This window comes from Ursus americanus, chromosome 18 (genome assembly GCF_024610735.1).
Source record: "Ursus americanus isolate L20-20 chromosome 18, mUrsAme1.1.p, whole genome shotgun sequence".
Classification (NCBI taxonomy): Eukaryota; Metazoa; Chordata; class Mammalia; order Carnivora; family Ursidae; genus Ursus; species Ursus americanus.
The window spans coordinates 3,031,530-3,050,808 of NC_142144.1; the positions used below are offsets into that span (position 1 = coordinate 3,031,530).

The 19,279-nt window shown below is 58.1% G+C and overlaps 2 protein-coding genes across 3 annotated transcripts in view; one reads left to right on the plus strand and one right to left on the minus strand.

Moving 5' to 3' along the window:
• The window catches only part of BRD3 (bromodomain containing 3), a 31,930-nt gene extending 20,498 nt beyond the window's left edge, over positions 1–11,432 (plus strand). The window contains exons 7-12 of one of the 2 annotated variants that reach the window (XM_045770992.2): positions 1,773–1,901; positions 3,634–3,825; positions 4,731–4,972; positions 8,073–8,365; positions 9,460–9,588; positions 11,222–11,432. In XM_045770992.2, coding sequence (XP_045626948.1) covers positions 1,773–1,901; positions 3,634–3,825; positions 4,731–4,972; positions 8,073–8,365; positions 9,460–9,588; positions 11,222–11,337 — 1,101 coding nt within the window. In that variant the 3' untranslated portion in view covers positions 11,338–11,432. The remainder of the gene's footprint in view (positions 1–1,772; positions 1,902–3,633; positions 3,826–4,730; positions 4,973–8,072; positions 8,366–9,459; positions 9,589–11,221) is intronic. The other variant, XM_045770994.2, reaches the window with a different exon arrangement.
• Positions 11,433–16,107: 4,675 nt separating this feature from the next.
• Positions 16,108–18,761, minus strand: BRD3OS (BRD3 opposite strand). Its single transcript, XM_045770996.2, has 2 exons — positions 18,556–18,761; positions 16,108–17,711 (listed from the first exon to the last, which is right to left on the minus strand). Exon 2 carries the CDS (start codon positions 17,138–17,140, stop codon positions 16,886–16,888), a length of 255 nt encoding a protein of 84 aa, XP_045626952.1. The 5' UTR covers positions 17,141–17,711; positions 18,556–18,761; the 3' UTR covers positions 16,108–16,885.
• Positions 18,762–19,279: the final 518 nt, after the last annotated feature.

Sequence of the window (19,279 nt, forward strand, 5' to 3'; positions counted from 1 at the left end):
AGAGGCTGGAGGGCAGAGCACACTGCTGCCCCTTTTTCCGGAGAGAATTCCTAACCGTGGTTTGGATTCGCTCTCAGCCGAGGCCTGCTCTCTCCTAGCCGGTCTTGACTGTGGGGCAGCAGGAACGGGGCTCCCAAGTGCACGGGTCCGAGGCTGAGCTCTCCCTGCTTAGGGTCTGTGGGGTCCTGGCTCTGGGCCTGCAGTGGGTGGCTGGCCCCCTCAGCCCCAGACAGGACTGTGGCCCGTCTTGTCCTCCCGACAATGTTGTGGCTGGGACTTGGGGTGGGGGGTATAGGGGCTGGGCCTTTTGTCTGCACGCACCCCTGCTGCTCAGAGATGGGGAAGCTGAGGCTGGAGGGCCCACCCCGAGTAAGCTGTTGGTGGAGCCAGTCCCCAAGTCCACATCTTTGACTCTTGGAGCCTTGACCTGAGACGGCAGAGCTCACGTCAGCCAGATGAGGGCATTATTGGCAATAGTGACTCGCGTTGTGCCCTTCTTAACCCCCAGAACTCTCGGGAGGCCAGTGGGGACAGTGACTTGTCCATGCCACACAGCCAGGGTGTGGCGGGGGCGGGGGGCGCTGCCCGGCCCTGGTGTGCTGGTGCCACCGCAGGCTGAGGCCGTGTCCTGCTGGGAGACCTGGCGGGGGCGTTGCATGCATGCGGGTGGTTTGCTCTGGCGCTCCCCTTCACAAACACCCCATCATCCAGGAAATGGTGAGGAATGACAGACAGCTGCCTGCCTGCCCTTGGGCACCCCAAGTGCACTTACGTCTAGCCTGTTGTTCCCATGCCCCCCCCACCCCCCAGGAGAGTGGCCAGCGGTCAAGTTAGGACTAGAGCCTGAAAATCTGGCAGAAGTTGAGAGGGTCTCGGGCGCCCGTTTGTCCTTCCTAGCTGGGCCTCCCTAGCTGTGCTGAGGGCCGGAGCCATGCAGCCTGGGAGCTGTCAGAAGCTCTGCGACTGGCAGGGGTGCATACCCAAGGCAGGACTGAGGCTGTAGGCCCTGGAGTCGGGCTGCGCTCCACCCGCCAGCGTCCAGGACTGTGTCCGCGTAGGTGCGAGTGAGACAGGTGGTCAGGCTCCCACCTGCAGTGTCCTGCTCCAGCAGCGCACAGCCCCCAGGAGAGGGGGTGCCCCTCACCGACAGGAGGTCCCTGACTGATGGTTTCTACTTGAACCCGTGCAGACACAGGGAGTTCGCTGCCTCACCAAGCAGTTCCCCTCTGCTTGCCCCGACTGGTGGTGTCTGTCGATGGTCGCGCTTCTGTCCTCCCCGTGAGCGTGCCTGTTGTCTCAGCCCCACCAACCCCACCTTGTCCTGCTGGGTTGCGAGGGGCAGGCGGGCCAACAACACCTGGATTCTCACAGAGATGAAGTCAATGTCTCGATCCGTGAACTGAGGAGACCTCGCCTCCCCTGCCCCGAGTGACATTTCCTGGCTCCTCCTCCCAAGTCGGGGACTTGGCTCTGTGGAGTCACACAAGGGGTAGAGCTGGAAGCTAGAGCGAGAGAGCTAACGTGGCGGCTGCAGGAGCCGGGGTTCCTGCTCCACCTTCCACGCAGGGCAGCCGCCTCCCCGGGGGTCCCAGAGCCTCCCTTCCAAGCCCTGCAGTCCCGCGCCCATACTGTCCCTCGGGGCTCCCGGGGCAAGGCCTGGGGCTGGCCGTGGATGGTGGTCGCGTGGCGGGTGTCCAGTGCGTGCGCGCGGGGTCTGGCTGAGCCCCGGGATGCGGGGCGGTGGCCTCACCCCTGCCGCGTGTGTGTTACAGAAGAAGATGGACGGCCGCGAGTACGCAGACGCGCAGGGCTTTGCCGCCGACGTCCGGTTAATGTTCTCCAACTGTTACAAGTACAACCCCCCGGACCACGAGGTGGTGGCCATGGCCAGGAAGCTCCAGGTAACCCGAGGCGCTCAGGCAGAGGGGCCTTCTGGGCACAGAGGGGACCAGCAGCCCGGGGCGGGCGCCCAGGAAAGAGGCCTTCCGGAGAGCATCCAGCCAGGGGCCCGTGGGAGAGCCTCGCCCGCAGAACATCTTGCTCATGAGCGGCACCCGGCACTTGTCAGGCCCCAGGCCTGCTTCCCAGGCACACGGTGGCGGACGGGCCAGCCTCTGTCCTCCGGGAGCTGCAGGCAGAGGCGCGGGGAAGGCGCTCTCCGGGACGGGCACGCATTCCGCAGGGAAGGAGAGGATGAGAAGGGAGGCGTCCCTCCTGCCGCAGCTTCGGTCTCTGTGCGAGGGGGGCTTTGTCACGGGCCTGCCAGTGAGGCTGCTGGAGGCCGGGTCACGTGACAGTTGTGTGTGGCCTTCTGCCGGCGTGGTGCCGCCCACCTGTGTAGGTGTGGGTCAGTGTCCTCTGTGATGTGTGTTGTTGCTTCTATGAATACCAGCGCCAGAATGTTGAAGTTTTGTTGTTGTTTTTTTTTATTTTGGAGAGAGAGTGAGCACAAATTTGGGGGAAGGGCAGAGGGAGAGGGACAGAGACTCTCAAGCAGACTCCCCGCTGGGCGTGGAGCACGACGTGGGGCTTGATCCCACCACCCTGAGATCATGAACTCAGCCGAAATCAAGAGTCGGCCACTTAATCGACTGGGCCACCCAGGGGCCCCAACAGCACCAAAATTTTAAACGTTATGTAATTGGAAGAGTTTTTTTTGGAGGAAAGAGTAAAAGTTGTGGATCTCTGCTCTCTTCCAGCGGTTTTTTTCCCCCAGGATACAGGCTTTGGTTGTGTGAATGTTCCTAGTCTTTTGCTCAGAACACTTTTGAAAACCCCGTGAAACAGCTCATGGTGTCACCCTTGACCACCCAGGACCCAGAGGAGGGAGGAGGGAGAAGCTGTTTTTCGTGCTGCTGGGTCCTCCTGTGGGGGGGCCTTTCCCAGGCTCTGCTGATACAGACTGCCTCATGGGGGAGCGTGAGTGTGAGCCGGTGTGGATTTGGGCTTAGCAGAGAGGGAGCTCTCACGTGGCTGTGGGCCCCCATCCGAAATGAATCTGGGCAGCCAGGAGAGGGGACCTTGGCTGGGAGGTGCTCCTGAGGGCCTGGGGCCTACTCCGTGCGAGCTGGCAAGGGGCTTTCCAGAGCCTGTTTTGTCAGGACAAGACTTTTGCCTTTGGAGCCAACTTTTGGGCCTAACTCGGAATGAGAGGTGATGTTGTGGTAAAGCCCTAGGGTGAGGAAAGGGGGACAATGTCAACTGGCCCCCAGACCCGGCAGCTGGGGGCCCCGTAGGGGTCATAGTTCAGACAAAGGCTGGCACTCAAGCTGCAGTGGGCAGCAGCCTCGCAGGGGCTCAGACCCACAGGCCAAGAGGACACGTAGATCTCCTGCAGAAGGCTTGCATGCCTGATAAAGGGAGCTTGCGGACCAGTCCTAGAAGGCTGCGTCCGTGGCTCTGGGCCCCACGGCCCCTACTCCCGGACCCGCACTCGGTGCCTGGACAGGGAAGGAGGGAGGGAGAGCAGGAGAGCAAGCTGGGGCTGGCCCAGTCCCCCTGTGGGCCTGGCCTTCGAAGCAGCTGCAGGTGCAGCTCCGAGAGCAGCTCAGGGACACTCAGGTGTGGGTCCCCCACCCCAAGGGGCTGCCCCATGGGCGTCTAGGACTTCACGCGGCCCCGGCTTTCCTCCAGGACGTGTTCGAGATGCGGTTTGCCAAGATGCCAGATGAGCCCGTGGAGGCGCCGGCACTGCCTGCCCCTGCGGCCCCCGTGCTGAGCAAGGGCGCCGAGAGCAGCCGCAGCAGTGAGGAGAGCTCCTCGGACTCCGGCAGCTCGGACTCGGAGGAGGAGCGGGCCACCCGGCTGGCGGAACTGCAGGAACAGGTGTGCCACGGGGTGGGCCGCCTGGGCGGGCACCTGGGGCAGGCGTCAGCTCCGAGGGCCCCTCGGGAGCACTGCAGGTCGGGCTTGTGCCAGCCTGACATGCGGTGCCTCGCCCGCCGTGGAAGTGTCTAGTGGGTGCCGGCTCCGTGGCTGCCGCAGGAATGAGGCAGCCCCACTTCGGCCTCCGACAGGGAGGAGAGAGTAGAGCAGAGATGGCCCCGCGGTCACTTTGGCCTGAGCCTCGTTAGAGGTGGTGCCACAGGGAAGGTGGCCCTGGGCGCAGCCACCTGGCGGTCCCGGACTGTGACACCGCTGCCTCCCCTGTGGGACGCAGCTCATGGTGGCCCCTCACGGGCCCCGTGGGGGCCACTGCAGTGAGGAGTACGTAGAGCGCTGAGCACGCTGCCAGGTGCGTGTCGGCACGGGGCAGATGTCAGCTGCTGGCCCTGGATCGTGTTCATCCTGTACGTATGCCGTGCGACGTGCACATGGCTTCTGAAGGTAGCTCTTGCACGTCTCCTTCGTACAGATGTACAGACGTAGAAACCTCTGGGTAGAGTCGTCTTTGTCTGAAAAATCATAAGCTGAGAGAAAACTGTTACCGTGCCACCTGTGCAGGTCTGAGTGTGCCACCAGGCTCGTGAGTCGGCCTCTCGGCCACCCGTGAGCCGTGTTTCAGGTGAGGGCGGTGAGGCCCAGCAGCTCGCCGGCGCTCACAGGGGTGGTGAGGGCAGGGGGGCCTTTGACGCCACGTGCTCCTGGACCTGTCTGGCTTTCGACAGCAGGCTGTGGCCCTGGTGCTCTGGGCTCACCTCCCCGCATGTGTGGGGTGGCTTCAAGGGCACCCCAAGGCCCCCTCGGGCCAGCCCCGGGGGAGTCCTGCTCAGCCGCCTGCTATTTTCCAGCTGAAGGCTGTGCACGAGCAGCTGGCTGCCCTGTCGCAGGCCCCAGTGAACAAGCCAAAGAGGAAGAAGGAGAAGAAGGAGAAGGAGAAGAAGAAGAAGGACAAGGACAAAGACAAGGACAAGGAGAGGCACAAGGCAAAGTCCGAGGACGAGAAGAAGGCCAAGGTGGCCCCACCTGCCAAGCAGGCCCAGCCGAAGAAGGCTCCCGCTAAGAAGGCCAGCAGCACGGCCGCGGCCAGCAGGTGGGCTGTGGGGCCCTTCAGGGCCCTGGGAGCCCAGTGTTGCGTGTCCTAGGTGCTTGTGTGGTGGGAAGAGTACTGGGTTTGGGCCTTCACGCCTTGGCTGCAAATCCTGGTGACACGGAGATTGGGCTGGTACATGGAAAACAGGATGGGGGCTGGGAGGTCCTTGTCTCTGCCATCTTTTGGGGAGCTTGGGGGGACAAAATGAGGCCTCTGCTGGGAAGACTGAGCTCCCAAGGGTGTCACTCAGCTGTCTGTGGGGTTAGCCTCCTGATCTTGGGTACCAGAGTGACTGCACTATCTGGCACAGACTTTGGCATCCCAAGTCTTTGGGGACATTTTCCTGATTTGGGCCAAGGAGTTCTAGGGGCCATTGTGCCTTGGCACGGATTCTACTTCCTGGTCCACCTGCCTTCTGTCTTCACTTCTCCTGTGCCGGGCACTGCCCTGAGGAATGCCTGCCACGGACAGGGCGACAGGGAGAGGAGATGGGGGGAGGTGCTCAGGGCCAGCGTGCCTCTCCTGCAGGGTAGAAGGAAGGCTTCCCAGAGGAGGGGTGACGACTGTGCAGGAGTGAACTCGGCAGCAGTCGGGATAGGGTTCCAAGAGTCAGGAACAGCGGGGACGGAGCTGTGGATGCCAGCAAACTTGTTCTGGGAATTAGCGGGAATTAGGACAAGGTTGGTTCCACTGAGGAATGGAGACTGGTTTGGGAAGAGGGGCCGGGAGAGACAGCTGAGGTTGGCCAGCTTTGTTGAGGCCTCTTGTTTTATCCTCCAAGCAAGTGCATGGAAGTCATGAGGTGTTTGAGCTGGACGTGGTCAGATCCTGGTCAATGTGGAGAATGAATCAGTGGGACGCAGGAATGGGAGAAAGGACAGCCTGGGAAGGTTCTGTCGTTCTGCAGGCAAGAGAGGCCAGGGTGGCCATGGAGGTGGGAAGCAGAAGGGACAGGCCTTGGTGTCTGGAAGGAGGAGGACAGGGACGTGGGGAATGGGGCATTTGGGCCTTGGCAGCTGGCTAGTCAGCGGCATTAGCTAGGAGTGGGGGTGGAAATGGTTGGGTTTTGTCCTCCCTCCCTTTTCAGAGGGGAGGCAGAAATCAGGTTTTCTTGTAATGTCTGTCTGGTTTTGGTGTCAGTATAACACTGGCCTCAAAGATGAGTTGGGAGTATTCTTTTGTATTTCCTGGGTAGATTATTATAGAGTTGGTATTAATTCTTAAATATTAAGTGGAACTCCCCAGTGAAAGCATCTGGGCCTGGAGTTTTCATTGTGAGAAGGTTTTTAATGATGAATTCAGTTATTTTTGCAGATACAGGACTAGTCAGGTGATCAGTTTCATCTTGAGTTTTGGAGATTTGTGCTCCATTTCATCTGAATTGTGGAATTTAGGGGCACTGCTTTGTTCACAGTGTGCCCTTATTGTCCTTTTAACCTCTGTAGGGCCTGTAGTGATGTGTCCTTTCTTTGGTAATCTGGTTTTTTTCATGGTGAATCTGGAGAGAGATTGCTGAGTTATTGGTGGTTGAATGAAGCTACCAGCATTTGATGTCATTGGCTTTTATCTGCTTTCACTTCCTATTGTTAATGGTCTAATTTTTATTACTTCCTTTTGCTTGCTTTGGATTTAATTTGCGCTCGTAAAGTAGAAACTTAGATTACTGATTCGAGACCTTCTTTTCTAATGTAAGCATTTAGTACTATTTATTTCTATCAAAACAGTACTTGAGCTGTACTCCACAAATTCGATATGTATGATTTCATTTAGTTCAAAATATTTTCTAATTTCCCTTCTGACTTCCTCTTTGACCACGGGTTATTTAGCGGTATGTTGTTTAATTTCCAAGTATTAGGAGATTTTTTTCTGGACATGGTTCAGTTATTGGTTTCTGGCTTAATTCCATTAGGGTCAGAGAACATACTTTGTGTGATTTCAGTGCTTTTGTTAAGATTTATTTTATGGCTGAGAACTGGGGAATGTTCCGTGTGGACTTGAACATGTGTTCTCCTGCTGTTGGGTTGAGTGTCATCTAAATATTAGTTAGGGAAGAAACAAAACAGAAACGTGTCAGGTTAATTTGGTTGATGGTGTTGTTGGGGTCTTCTCCCCTCTTGCTGATATGCTTTATTAATCACGGGGAGAGAGAATCGTTGGATCCCCAGCTGTAATTCTGATGTTTCTGCCTCCCTTTGGTTCTGTCAGTTTTGCTTCATACATTCTAAAGCTCGGTTTTTAGACACACACACATTGAGGACAGTGATGTCTTCTTGGTCAGTTGATCCTCTTCTCACTATGCTGTGTCCCTCTTCTTCCTGACACTGTTCCTGTTTCTGAAGTCTCCACTGTCTGAAGTTAACATGGCCACTGCAGCTTTCCTTCGGTTAGTGTTTGCGTGGTATAGTCCCCCCATCTCTTTACTTTTAACCTACTTCTGTCATTGTATGTATAGTGGGGTTGGTGGACCACATGTAAGTTGGGTCTTGTTTCTTATCCAGTCTATGACTTTTAGTTGGTGTGTAGACTGTTTATATTTAGTGTAAGGATTGATACGGTTGCATTTCAGTCTGCCATTCCATTATTTTCTGTTGTCCCTGTGGTTTTTATTCCTCTGTCTCCCTTTTCTGCCTCCTTTTGGATTATTTGAATATGGAGATCAGTTTTTGACCTGCCGAATCTGAGATGCCTGTGGGGTGTTGAGGGGAGCTAACCACTAGACTCTTTCCTGGCTGAGGCTAGAAACCCCCAAGTGGGGAGCAGTTTCTGCTCTGACCTCTGAAACAGGGTCTTCTATGTCCCTGCAGACACATATGCAGCCCTCAGACAGTCCACCTGGCTGCTATGCCCGGGGCACCACTTAGGGCTTGCCTCTTGGTAGAAGAGCCTGGTTCTGGAGAGGAAGAAGGCCAGACGGATGGGGGCAAGGAGCAGGGGCCCCATGGGGGTGGGGGTACATGGGCTGGGGTCTCCACAGGGGCTGGGGGGACAGGAGCTGGGGGCTCCACAGGGGCTGGGGGGACAGGAGCTGGGGGCTCCACAGGGACTGGGGGAAAAGAGGCAGGGAACTCCAAGCCACGGTGTTCTTTGCCTTGTGTCTCAGGCAGCCGAAGAAGGGTGGCAAGCAGGCATCGGCACCCTACGACTCAGAGGAGGAGGAAGAGGGCCTGCCCATGAGCTACGACGAGAAGCGGCAGCTCAGCCTGGACATCAACCGGCTGCCCGGGGAGAAGCTGGGCCGCGTGGTGCACATCATCCAGTCCCGGGAGCCCTCGCTCAGGGACTCCAACCCCGACGAGATAGAGATTGACTTTGAGACTCTGAAACCCACCACTTTGCGGGAGCTAGAGAGATATGTCAAGTCTTGTTTACAGAAAAAGCAAAGGAAGCCATTCTGTAAGTCGTGGGGACAGAGCACCATGCTCGCCGTCCCCTCCCTCACCCCTGCCTCCCCTCCTCCCCTCTCCTTTAGGCCTGGGGGGGAAAGCCAGGCAGTGGGGCGGGTCACTCTCCTTGCCCATTCCCACCGTGTGCCCCAAGGACACGGTTTGTGCTCAGCCGGGCCCTTCCTCCCTGCTCTGGGCAGGTGGGCAGTGCTTTGCACATCTTGGCCGTCCCAGGACAGGCAGGAGCCCTGGGTCGGCCCCCAGCCCCCATTTGTTTAAGTGCCAGTGAAGGTCTTCGCCACGAGCCTTCCTGAGGCTCTGTTTGGGACCAGGGCTGCAGGTGACCTCTCGATGGTCCCCTGCTGGGAAAGACCAGTTCCCTTTTGCCTGGAGTTGAGGGTCCAGAGACCTTCCAGGATGGACGTTGGCACTGGCCCGGGCTTGTCCCGGAAGTCAGCAACTTTACTGGATGGGGACGAGGCACTGCCTGGGGCAGTGCGTCCTGGGGAGTGAGAGGAAGGGCAGGCCTGAGGCAGCCCCGCAGCTGCAGGAGAGCTGGGCAGTGGTCCTGGCCCTAGGTCACACCCAGGGTGTACCTAGGCCTGCGTGGGGCCCTCCCAGTGGGCTTTCTCCGTCACTCTGAGGGGTCAGTTGCTTTCTCCTGGATGGAGTTGCATGAGCCCTGCAGTCAGGCACATCTGACCCTTGGTAAGTTCTCCTTGGACTCAGAGGTGGTGGCACAGGCTGCCAGGCAGTGGAGGCCTCCCTGCTGAGCCTGAGGGAGCGCCGCATCCGCGGTGGAGGAGAAGGGCTAGTTGGAGGGTCGGCGTCAGGTCTCGACTCTGCCCTCCACACCGGGGACGGTGTCGCCAAGCCCCATGTGCCCCGTCTGTGCACTGTGTGGAGTGGGGACGGCGTGAGGGTCACAGGAAGGGCTTTGCCTGTGGCGAGGGTTTGTGTCGTCCTGTCCAGAGCCTGGGCAGCCGCCGTGCGGGGTCCCGGCCCACGTTGTGAGCCCCCGGGGGGGCTGGATGGCACCTGGAGGCTGCCCTGCTGAGCTCCAGGGGTGGCCGCCGGCCGGCTCAGCTCTGTGCTCCTCTACAGCCACGAGCGGGAAGAAGCAGGCGGCCAAGTCGAAGGAGGAGTTAGCTCAGGAAAAGAAGAAGGAGTTAGAGAAGCGGCTGCAGGACGTCAGCGGACAGCTCAACAACAGCAAGAAGCCCGCCAAGAAAGGTACCTGCGTGCGGGCCGTGCTGCTGCCAGGGCTCGGGCCCCTGCAGCCCCTGCTGCTGCTCTGGCTGGGGGTGGGGGGCGGGCAGCCCCAAGCTTCAGGCTGCGGCTCGACCAGCTAAGGAGCTGTGTGTCCTTAGATGAAGCTCTCAAGCTCCTGAAACCCCAAGTCCCTTGTCTGTGACCCGGGGGCCAGAGCCCCGGTCCTGCAGGGAGCTCCAGCACATGGAAGGTGTGTGTGAGTGCGCCCCGTGCCAGAACCCCCCGGGGAGGACTCCCTGGAAGGGCCTAGCTGTGGTCTTTGGGCGTAGACCCCATGGCTTGAGAGCGAGTGGGGTCCTGACCCCCGGCAGCAGCTTTCTGGCTGTTCCCAGGCAGGAGACAGGTTCCAGCTCCCTGTCTCCAGCTCCTGTGCTTTGTGGACAGTGGGGTCTTCTTTTAGGTGAGCGGGTGATTTCACTGCTTACCTCTTTCCTCTGGAGCCGGCAAGAAAGGACAGATCTTTTTCCGAGCCCCGGGGATGGTGGGGCCCAGGTCATGAGTGGTCAGAGTCCACGATCATAGGGCAACTGGGCGCCACCACCTCGCCAGGTCCCGCTTGCCCTGCCCGCTCCCTCCAAAGGTGGGGAGGGCCCCCTTAGATCACCCCTGGGAAGGGCAGAGTAGGCACCACGTGACTGACGACTGTCTTCAAACTGCTGACCTCCCCCCACGCCCCATTAGTTCCTCCTGGTGGACCGCATTCGTGGTTTCTAGACTCTGGCATATGGCGATAGTTTTGTGGCCCTGTGAGCTATTCTGCTCACACTTCTGACACCAGGTGTGTGGGCTTCTGCACTCCCAGGTGCAGGTGGGGTCCAGCAGTTCAGTTCCCTTCGGACACGGTTTACTTAGGGGTAGGTCAGAGCCCACAGGTGGGGGGGCACACCCCCACAAGACCGCCCTTCTCTCAGGTGCCAGGTGTGAGTCCCGGGCCTGCCTTACTGCTGACCTGCAGGCTGTACAGTGGGGCTCCCGTGACCCTCTGCTCAGGTCTGACCGTTTGCTAGAAAGTGCTTTTGCTTACTGCATAGTTTATCCAAAAGGATACAGCTCAGGAACAGCCAGATGGAAGAGAGGTGCAGGGAGAGGCATGGCAGGGGCACGCAGCTTCCCTCTCCTTGCTGGGCGTGCCCCCCTCCCCGTGCCCCCCAGCCCGGAAGCTCCCGGCACCCAGAGTGTTTCAGCACTCTACCTGAGGCAGCCTCCCCTCCCCGGGGCTCCCCGCCCCGATCCCGTGGTTTTCCTAGTGACCAGCCTGAGCAGAAAGTCAGGTGTGAGCCACAGGGGCCCCTTGTGAATAACCAGAGACAGTCTTATCACTCAGGGGACGCTAAGGGTTTTCGGAGCTCTGTGCCTGGAACCCGGACAAAGGCCACGCGCATTTCTTTCCGTACCGTAACCGCGTTGATGCAGACGTTCGTTTCAGCAAAGATTTGTTAGTACTGGTGGAGCGACGGGGTGAGGAAATGGGTGGGCTGAGGCTCGGGACGTGTGGGCGTGAAGCCGGTGGCTGTTCCGGAAAAGCTGGCGCGGCGAGTGCAGGGGTGTGTGGGGTGCGTGGGGGAGCGCCTCTCACCTGCTGCGTCTCCCTCAGAGAAAGCGGGCTCCGCGCCCTCGGGAGGGCCGTCCCGGCTCAGCAGCAGCAGCTCCTCCGGGTCCGGGAGCAGCAGTTCCAGCGGATCCAGCTCGGACAGCAGCGACTCGGAGTGAGCTCTGGACTCACAGACAGAACAAAACAAGCGACGTCGCGCACGCCGAAACTCTGCAGTGTTCCCTTCCACGGCTAATATACTACTTTCGTTCCACGGTGTGCAGCTTTTCTTTTTAACTCAGTGTTATGGTATCTTCCAGTTTTTGCTTTAATAGGTCAAAGATCTTTCTCGTGTGTACGTGAGGCTTTATGGGAAGGTGTGAGCCCGCATAAAGTCTTTTCTTCGTAGCAGAGTTCAGTTGCTTGGAGATGGCAACTTCAAACGCTGACCTGATGACCGTAGAAAAACATGTCAGATGTGATCTGAAGTTTCTTGCAAAAACCCCTTTCTTAGGCCCAACCTGGTCTGTAGCTCCAGAAAGAATTGTTGGAAAGGAAGTTTCTCTGAGATGGTACTGTACTGAGGGCTGTCAGCTTTGCCAACAGCTGTTGTCTCTGCCCTTCGCCCCGAGCTCAGCCCCGCGGCCCATCAGGGTCACCTCTTGCTGCGGGGGCGCCTGCCGGGGTGGGGGGGGCGGGGTGCGGGCTCCAGTCCGGGCTTCCGTGGGGGAGGGTGGGGGCGAGGCGGGGTGGGCGCGGAGGGAGGGGCGTCGGGAGCTCCCGGGAGGGAACACGGGGGCCGCGTGTGCCACGCGCAGCTTTCCATACACTGAAACTTTTACCTCAACTTAAAAAAAAAAAAAAAAGATTAAAAAAAAACAAAAAACAAAAAACCACAAAAAAACAAAAGGAGACTTTTTTGTAAGGTTCAGCAATTTTCTACGAAAGTCCAGCCCAATGTGTGTCCCCAACTTGTGAGCTGCCGCTGCCGCACACTCTGGAGCCTTCTCCCAGTTTCGTGTATATATGAACACTTTATTTATTAACATCATTGGTCATTTTTTTTAAAAAAAGAAAAACAAAACTGCAAAAGAAATGCATTAAAAAAAAATAGCAGAAACGCAGGCCTTAGTGGTTGGAAGGAGAGCCCCAGACCCTGCTGCGATGGCGGACTGTGACCTCCAGGTGCTGGCGTCCCGCCACCTTGCCGGTGCTCAACCCCGTCTGTGCGCGCCCCGCCCCCGCCCTGCCCCGCGGGGCTCTGTGTCTGTGCTCCGAGTGCGTGGGTGGGATCTGGAGTCGCACAGGCATAGACAACTTCCGGCTGCAGCACACTCTCAGTCTTCGTTCTGTGTGTTGCGTTCTTTTGTACTCACTTCTGGTCTCTTTAGGACTGTTTTACAAGAAATCAATTTAGGGAACCCCAGTTATATAATATAAACTTTGTAATCTGAGAGAAGAAAATGTATAGTAAATCTAAGTCTTGATTTTTAACTTTCTATTGTAAAAAAAAATAATAATAATATACAGAGTTTAACAGAAGGTTATGTTTTGGTTTTGTTTTTTCCAGAGGCTGCCCTGCGGCCTTTGAGTGCAGGGACGCCCCACACTGCCCGCCTGAGCTCGGAGCATTGTGGCTTCGGCCTCGAGTGCCCGGGGCCGGCCGTCCAGGCCCCCCAATGGGGCGCCCCTCACCTCCCAGCCCCGAGGGCAGGGGCAGGGGCCTGGCTGGGCTCTCCTGGGGCGGGAGGAGCCTCTGGCTGCAGGAGGGTTCGTCCCCGAAGACCACACCAGGCTCCCTGCTCGAGCATTTTCCCGTTAGCACAGAAATGACTGAGACAGGGCGTTCTCCCAGACCTCCCTGTGAGGACTTCCTGGAGGTGGGTGCTGGGGGCGGGGCTGCGGGTGGCCTGGCCTTTGGTCTGGTGGCGAGTTTCCAGGCGGACAGGGGGACTGGTCATCCGTATCCGAGTAGGGGGGCAGTCTTTACAAATCCTAAAATGGATTTAGTTTCCACCGGCCCTTACGGCCACGGATGCCCTTACTGGACGTGGAACTGGTGAGGCGGTGGGTGGCGGGTTACCATGTTTCTTACTGCTGGTGATTCTGACGCTTGGTGAGTTTTGAGCCAGTTTGTTAAACTTTTCATTAAGGTTTGTTTATAATAAAAGATATATGTGGATTTTTCAAGTTGCCATTTTTTAGAGTTACCCTTGTGTTTCAAAGGTGTTTTCTAAGCAGATCTGTAACGGAATATTTCAACTAGGACTTTAATACACGACATGATGGATGGTGTTAAAACAGGATCTCTCTGGCAACGTGCAGCAGAGGGGGCTGGGGGGCATGGGGGGTCTCCCGTGGAGCACCTGTCCAGCTGCGGGCATGGTGGGAGCCCGTGGCCCATGTGAGCCGCTAGCTAAGGGGGCGCGTGGTCCTCGAGTCCGGTACAGTGGAAGCGTTTCAGAGCACTTCACCATCCGCCGGCTCTGTGGGACACGTGGGTTCTGGAACATCTCTGCCCCTTTCCCCTGTCCCCCGGGAGGAGGCTGCTGGCCGCCGTGGTGCAGAGGGCTGCCGTCCATCCTGAGCAGTGTAGCTCGATGGTGCTGTGGTTTCTTAAGGCTTTCTGTGCAGACTTGAAAGCCGGTTTCTCTTCCGAGTTTGGGGGAACGTCCTCGGCCCCCTCGAGGTCAGCCTGTGGGTGTTTGCCATCTCCACGTCTCTGTGTTGGGGTGACTGCAGCTGGACAGGCAGGGCTGTTGTAGCACGGAGAGCCTGAGGGCAGCTTCTCACGGCCTCTTCTCGAGGGCGCAGGAACCGTGTGGTTAGGAGGTGGGTCTCCCGGGAGCCCCGGAGGCCCAGGGGCAGAGACCCCTGCTCATGCTGGGCGCCGTCATCTTGCTTACAAACTGTAAGATATGTTTTCTTTTTGTTTCTCTTTTTGTTCTTATGCGACATCCACGTCTGTGACAGCCCTCTGGGAAAAACACCACCCAGAGAAAGGATGCGTTCCACCCAGTGTAGCCCATTCCTCGATACTGGCATAACGCTTCCAGAAGTTTTTCTTTTTTATATTTAAAATGTTACTTTTCTGTATGATGTGCATGCAAGTTTACCGTAACTTTTCTTAAACTTTTTAGTGCCGTTTCTAGTATATTCCTGTAAATGTCAGTTACTGAAAATGAGTCCAATGTAAGTAGTTTTAGCTTGTTTATTGCAATGCTGGCCTCAACACAACAGAATAAAAATGGTAGAAAGTACTCTTTGATGTTTCTGGTAATCATGGACCCTTCTCCTGGGGCATTTGTTTTGTTTTCATAATAAAACCAAAAAAAGAAAAAAAAGAGGTGCCTCTACGTGCCTTTGCCTGTGCTTTCTGGTGGCTCCCAGCCCCGCGTGTGTGCGCGTGCAGGTTCTCCGAAGGCAGCCCGCTGCCCTCGCTGCTGCAAGCCGGGCCGGGGAGCTCCTGCTGGCTCGCACCCTGGAACGCGCAGCCGTTGGAGTAGCTGTGGTCCTCAGCCTGGGCAGGAGGCCATGGGGATTTGGGGGGCATCGCTGTAGCCTTTCTTTTCCGCTAACCGTTCCCTAGAACAAGAAGCACGACCTCGGTCACACTGTGGTCCTCGCTCACTGCTGCTCCTCTCTGGGCAGATGCCTCCCCGCGCTCTGGCCGCACTGGGCGGGGTTCCCGGACGGCGGGCAGCCGACGCTGTCCTGCGGGCACAGTTGCCCATCTGCTGAAGTTTTCCAGCACGCAGCGCAGAGCCTGGCACGGAAGAGAGGCTTCTGCAAGGAATGGATGGCAGACAGGCACTTTGACGCAGTTTTCTGAGCAGTCATGGCTATTAGCGCCTGGCCTTGCAGAGCCGTCCTGGCTGTCAGCAGGTGCACCCTTCCAGCATCCCCTCAGTGTGCATGCGCCATTCTTGTCCAGACTCTTACCCTCTCTCATCCAGGTTGACCTCCCCAAGGACGGAGACTGGGCTGTGTCCACCTCGGTGGCCCCAGCCCCGGCCAGGGAAACCAGCCGCCCAGGCTTCCCTTTGGCAGATGGTGGCTTCTACACTCTAAGCAGCTTAGCGCCCGCTGTCCTATGAGTGGCCAGTGCCTGTCGGTCACCTGTGCAGACACCAGCCGTGGCCAGTGCTGGTCTTCCCAGGTGCTGTCCATGCCTGGGGTCAAACTAAGCACCACCTGTTCTCAGGCTAATCTGAGGTGTGCGTCAGCATGCAGCACAGAGGCGTTCCAGAAGAGTCTGCAGTTTGCTTTCTTCCCAAGCAGGACGTAGATTGAGCTGCAGAGATGTTGAGCCAACGATCTGCTGGGTGATCCCGGTGTCAGGGCTGCTGGACGGACAGGCCCTATGGCAGGTCTGACTCGGTGTAGATGGGGCAAGCTTCCCTCTTCAACTCCGGGAGGAGATTCAGGAAATGTGACTTCCAACCGCCCAACCCACGCAGCAGGCCAGCCGAGCATCCATCACTAAGGACCAGGCCTCCAGCTGGACATTGGACGTTTGGGGAATGTGCTCTGACCCAGCAGTTCCACTTCTGGGATGTTTGCTAATGAACTTGCACACCCTCAAAAGAAGCACGTCTGACGAAGCTCAGGACACGCTGTGTACCGGGCGGCTACGGGAAGCGTGTTGTGGGCTCACGGGAGTGCTGCCAGTCAGACATGCAAAGCATGACGTACACGTCCATCTGGACATCTGGGCAAGAAGAAACCCCCAGGACAAGATGTGCAGTGCCCGCCGTGCCTTTAGAACCGTGCACGATTGCACATGCTCACACGGAGCTGCTGCTGGTGGCTGCCCGGGGAGGACACCCGTGCTTTGCTTAGTGCATTTCTGCGATTGGGTTTGTGGCAATCATTAGATTCAACCGTTGTTGAAACAAACAAGCCAAGTTAAGATATTATGAACACACAGATAAAAGTGAGGGAGAAAGGAGTGTCCCGTAGCATTTTTATTTAGAAAAATCGGCTTTGACAAAAGATATTCCTGCATTTGCATAGCCACGCAGACATCAGTAACAGCAGACGGCACATCCCTTGCAAATGCCTCACAGAAACTGTCCGCCTGAAATCTCTGTAAGCAGCTGATGTCGAACTTAAAAATGATTCGTGGTTTCCGTAATGTTTTTGGATGCTCTCATGAGCTCGCCCTCCAGTCCATGGAATCTGACGTGGAAGCTACTGTGGCGAGTTGCACACAGTACCCGTTCCTCGTCGTCGAGGGCCCCGCTGCGAGGCTGCTGCCAGCCGCTGACTCCTGCTTGGCCCCGCACACGATGCTTGGCCATACCTGACCCTGATTCCTTCGCCTTTTTCTAGATCTGTCCCGTTCTTTCCCAGGCAGAAGGCAATATTGGAAACAACCTAGAAAGTTTTGAAAAGGTTGTCTGAAGCCAGGGCATCCCTCTCTCTTGGTCTGCTTGGAAACCTAAGAGAGAAGCAGGATCGAGCTGTGTCCCGGCCCGGGCTGTGCCCCCAGTGCTGGCAGGGCTGGAACCGGCCCGGGAGCCAGGTCCACCGGTCGCATGATACAGCAGAGAGGGCTTGGGAGCCCCCACGAGCGTTCTTGGGTTCCCGAAGCACAGCTGGGTTTCCTGTTCACCGTCCAGAATCTCCCAGTAAGGCCTGGAAGCCACCACGGCCACTCACTGAGGGAAGCGTGGCCTGATGTCCGCACAGTTCAGCGCCTAGGCCCGGGGTGCTCTGCTAGGATTACATGATTGTGCAGAACTTGGACTGGCCCGTGTCCCGGGAGACTCCGAGCTTGTGTCTGTCCCGGACCAGGATAGCGTCGTTTCCGTACTGCGAGTACCACATGCTGCGGCTCCGGCTCAGGTAGGTCCCGGGGGGCCCCGATTCCAGCTGCTGCTGCTGCTGCTGCCAGATGAGCAAGGACGTGTCCCGGTACCGCAGCCGGGCGTAGCTTTCGGACAGAGCTTTCTCTGCCAGTGGCACGCGGCCGCTCATCACTGGCCAGTAGCTCCCCGCCCCCGGGCGCCCGCGCACCCGTTCTCTCGGAGCCAGTCCTGGGCGTGGACAGCCGCCCGCTGCTTTACACTATGGGCACTCATCAACCACCGATCAGTCGTCGGGTCTGAGGATTCCTTATTTAACTCCGTGGTAAAAAGGACAGACTCAGGCCACGTGTAGGCAACGCCCTCAGGAGTGCTGCATTGCGAGGGAACTTGAGAGCAGCCTCGGAGCGCTGTCAAGACATCTAAGAGCCAGCGAGCAGCACAGGGGTGCCCTGGCCTGCACCTGATCAGATGTACAGCCGCCAGGGACGAGGCTCCCACCGCGGGGGCCTGGTCGGGCGTCCACTGTGATTCCGACACCTCGGCTCAGCCCACTTAACTTGGAACGATGTATCTGGTGCCCTGCATGAGAGGACATCGTACAGCTAGACAGATGTCGACCCCTGTCCCCGTAGCTGCCCTCCACTGATCCGTGCTTGGGTCGGCTTCCAGCACCGCCGGGCCGCTCTGATGGAGCCAGCGTCGTCTCAGTTCTGTGTCCTCAGCTCTCGCCCAGGCGGACGCTACAAAGAAATGAACATGCTGTCAGGTGTGGGGAGACAGCCCAGCAGTAAGGGGAGGTTTTACGACACACAATCTCAGCTCTTTTGGGATCAGAGCCCCAACTAAGCTACTGGCGCATGTCACGATTTCAGTTGCTGTCCGGTGACCCAGACTATGAGCCTGCGTTTAAGAGGCAGACCTGTGACTCCTCCCAGTGCCTTTATGAACTAACGGGGATACTGGGGAAGCCGCCTGTGGGAGCGCCAGTGTCTAGATCTGGGAAATGAAGGCCTAAGAACCTGAGCCGGCACCGGTTTCGGGACTGGTCCAGCAAGCGCCGGGCCTGGGAGGGGGTTCGCTCAGGCTGCCTGTGCTGAAGGCGGCTGGGAGCTCACCCAGCCACCAAGGCCCTCTTTCTGCGCCAGGCAGTTGGGAGGCCCCTGGGCTGGACAGAAAAGGGATGTCAGGTGGAAACCAAACAGGGAAGCATCTGCTAGCACCGCCCCCCCCCAATGCTTCCTTAGCTGCGCAAGATTTTTCTTCTGCATGGCCAGTGCCCTGGTCACCCAGCCCCGCCCTCGTTGCTGGCTGCCGCAGCTTCTCCCCAACTCCAGCGGCCTGAGCCCAGGAGCCCTTCAGGGCACCTCTGGTTGCCTCCCCAGCCTCCTGGGTGGTCCACCTATCTCACGACAAGGATCTCCTCGTCACCCTGTCCACATGTCTCGTTGCCCACCAGCGCCCCCCATCGCCTCCCGCCCCGGTCACCCGGGCCCCCCATCACCACCTGCTCCCCATCGCCTACCGCCCCAGTCACCCGCACCCCCATCGTCTCCCGCCCCAGTCACCCGCGCCCCCCATCACCACCTGCTCCCTATCGCCTCCCGTCCGAGTGACCGGTAACCCCCATCGCCAGGCGCGCTACCGCCACCCACCCCGCCCGCCCTTCCATCGCCTCCCGCCCCCGTCACCCGCCCCGGTCGCAGGCCGGCGCCACAGTCGCCCGCGCGGAGGGGCCTCGGAGGGGCCTTGGTGACGGGCCGGCGGCCGGGCGGGGCGCGGGGCGCGGGGCGGGGCGGGGCGCTCGGAGCGGGGGCGAAGCCGGTTGGCCTCGGGGCCGCGTTTCCATGGCAGCGCCGCAGGCATGCCCAGCCGAGCGCAGAGTCTGGGCAGGCCAGCCAAACGATCCCAATGGGGGGGAGCGACTGTGTCCCTGTCCTGCCACCGTCACTGTTGGTCCGAGCATTTTATTGACAGTAGTTTGTATTGCTGCTCGGGCACTTTTGCCAATGCTGTAGCCTGTGCTGTCCGCATTCTTACTCCTGATAATCTATACATTTTTAAAAATAATTGTGGGGGTGATGCTAGATGGGGGATGGGTATTAAGGAGGGCACTTGTGATGAGTACCGGGTGTTGTATGTAAGTGATGATCACTGAATTCTACTCCTGAAGCCAATATTACGCTGTTAACTAAAACTTAAATAAAAATTAAAAATAAATAATTCAAGTCTGTCCCCTTAGGGCTCTCTCAAAATTATGTCTTGAACTCCCCTGTCCCCATGCTGTCCCTGAGAATTCCGCACCCCCTCC

Bases quoted from the DNA above. Each gene is read 5' to 3' on its own strand.
- BRD3OS (XM_045770996.2), bottom strand. From the start codon at position 17,140: ATGAGCGGCCGCGTGCCACTGGCAGAGAAAGCTCTGTCCGAAAGCTAC.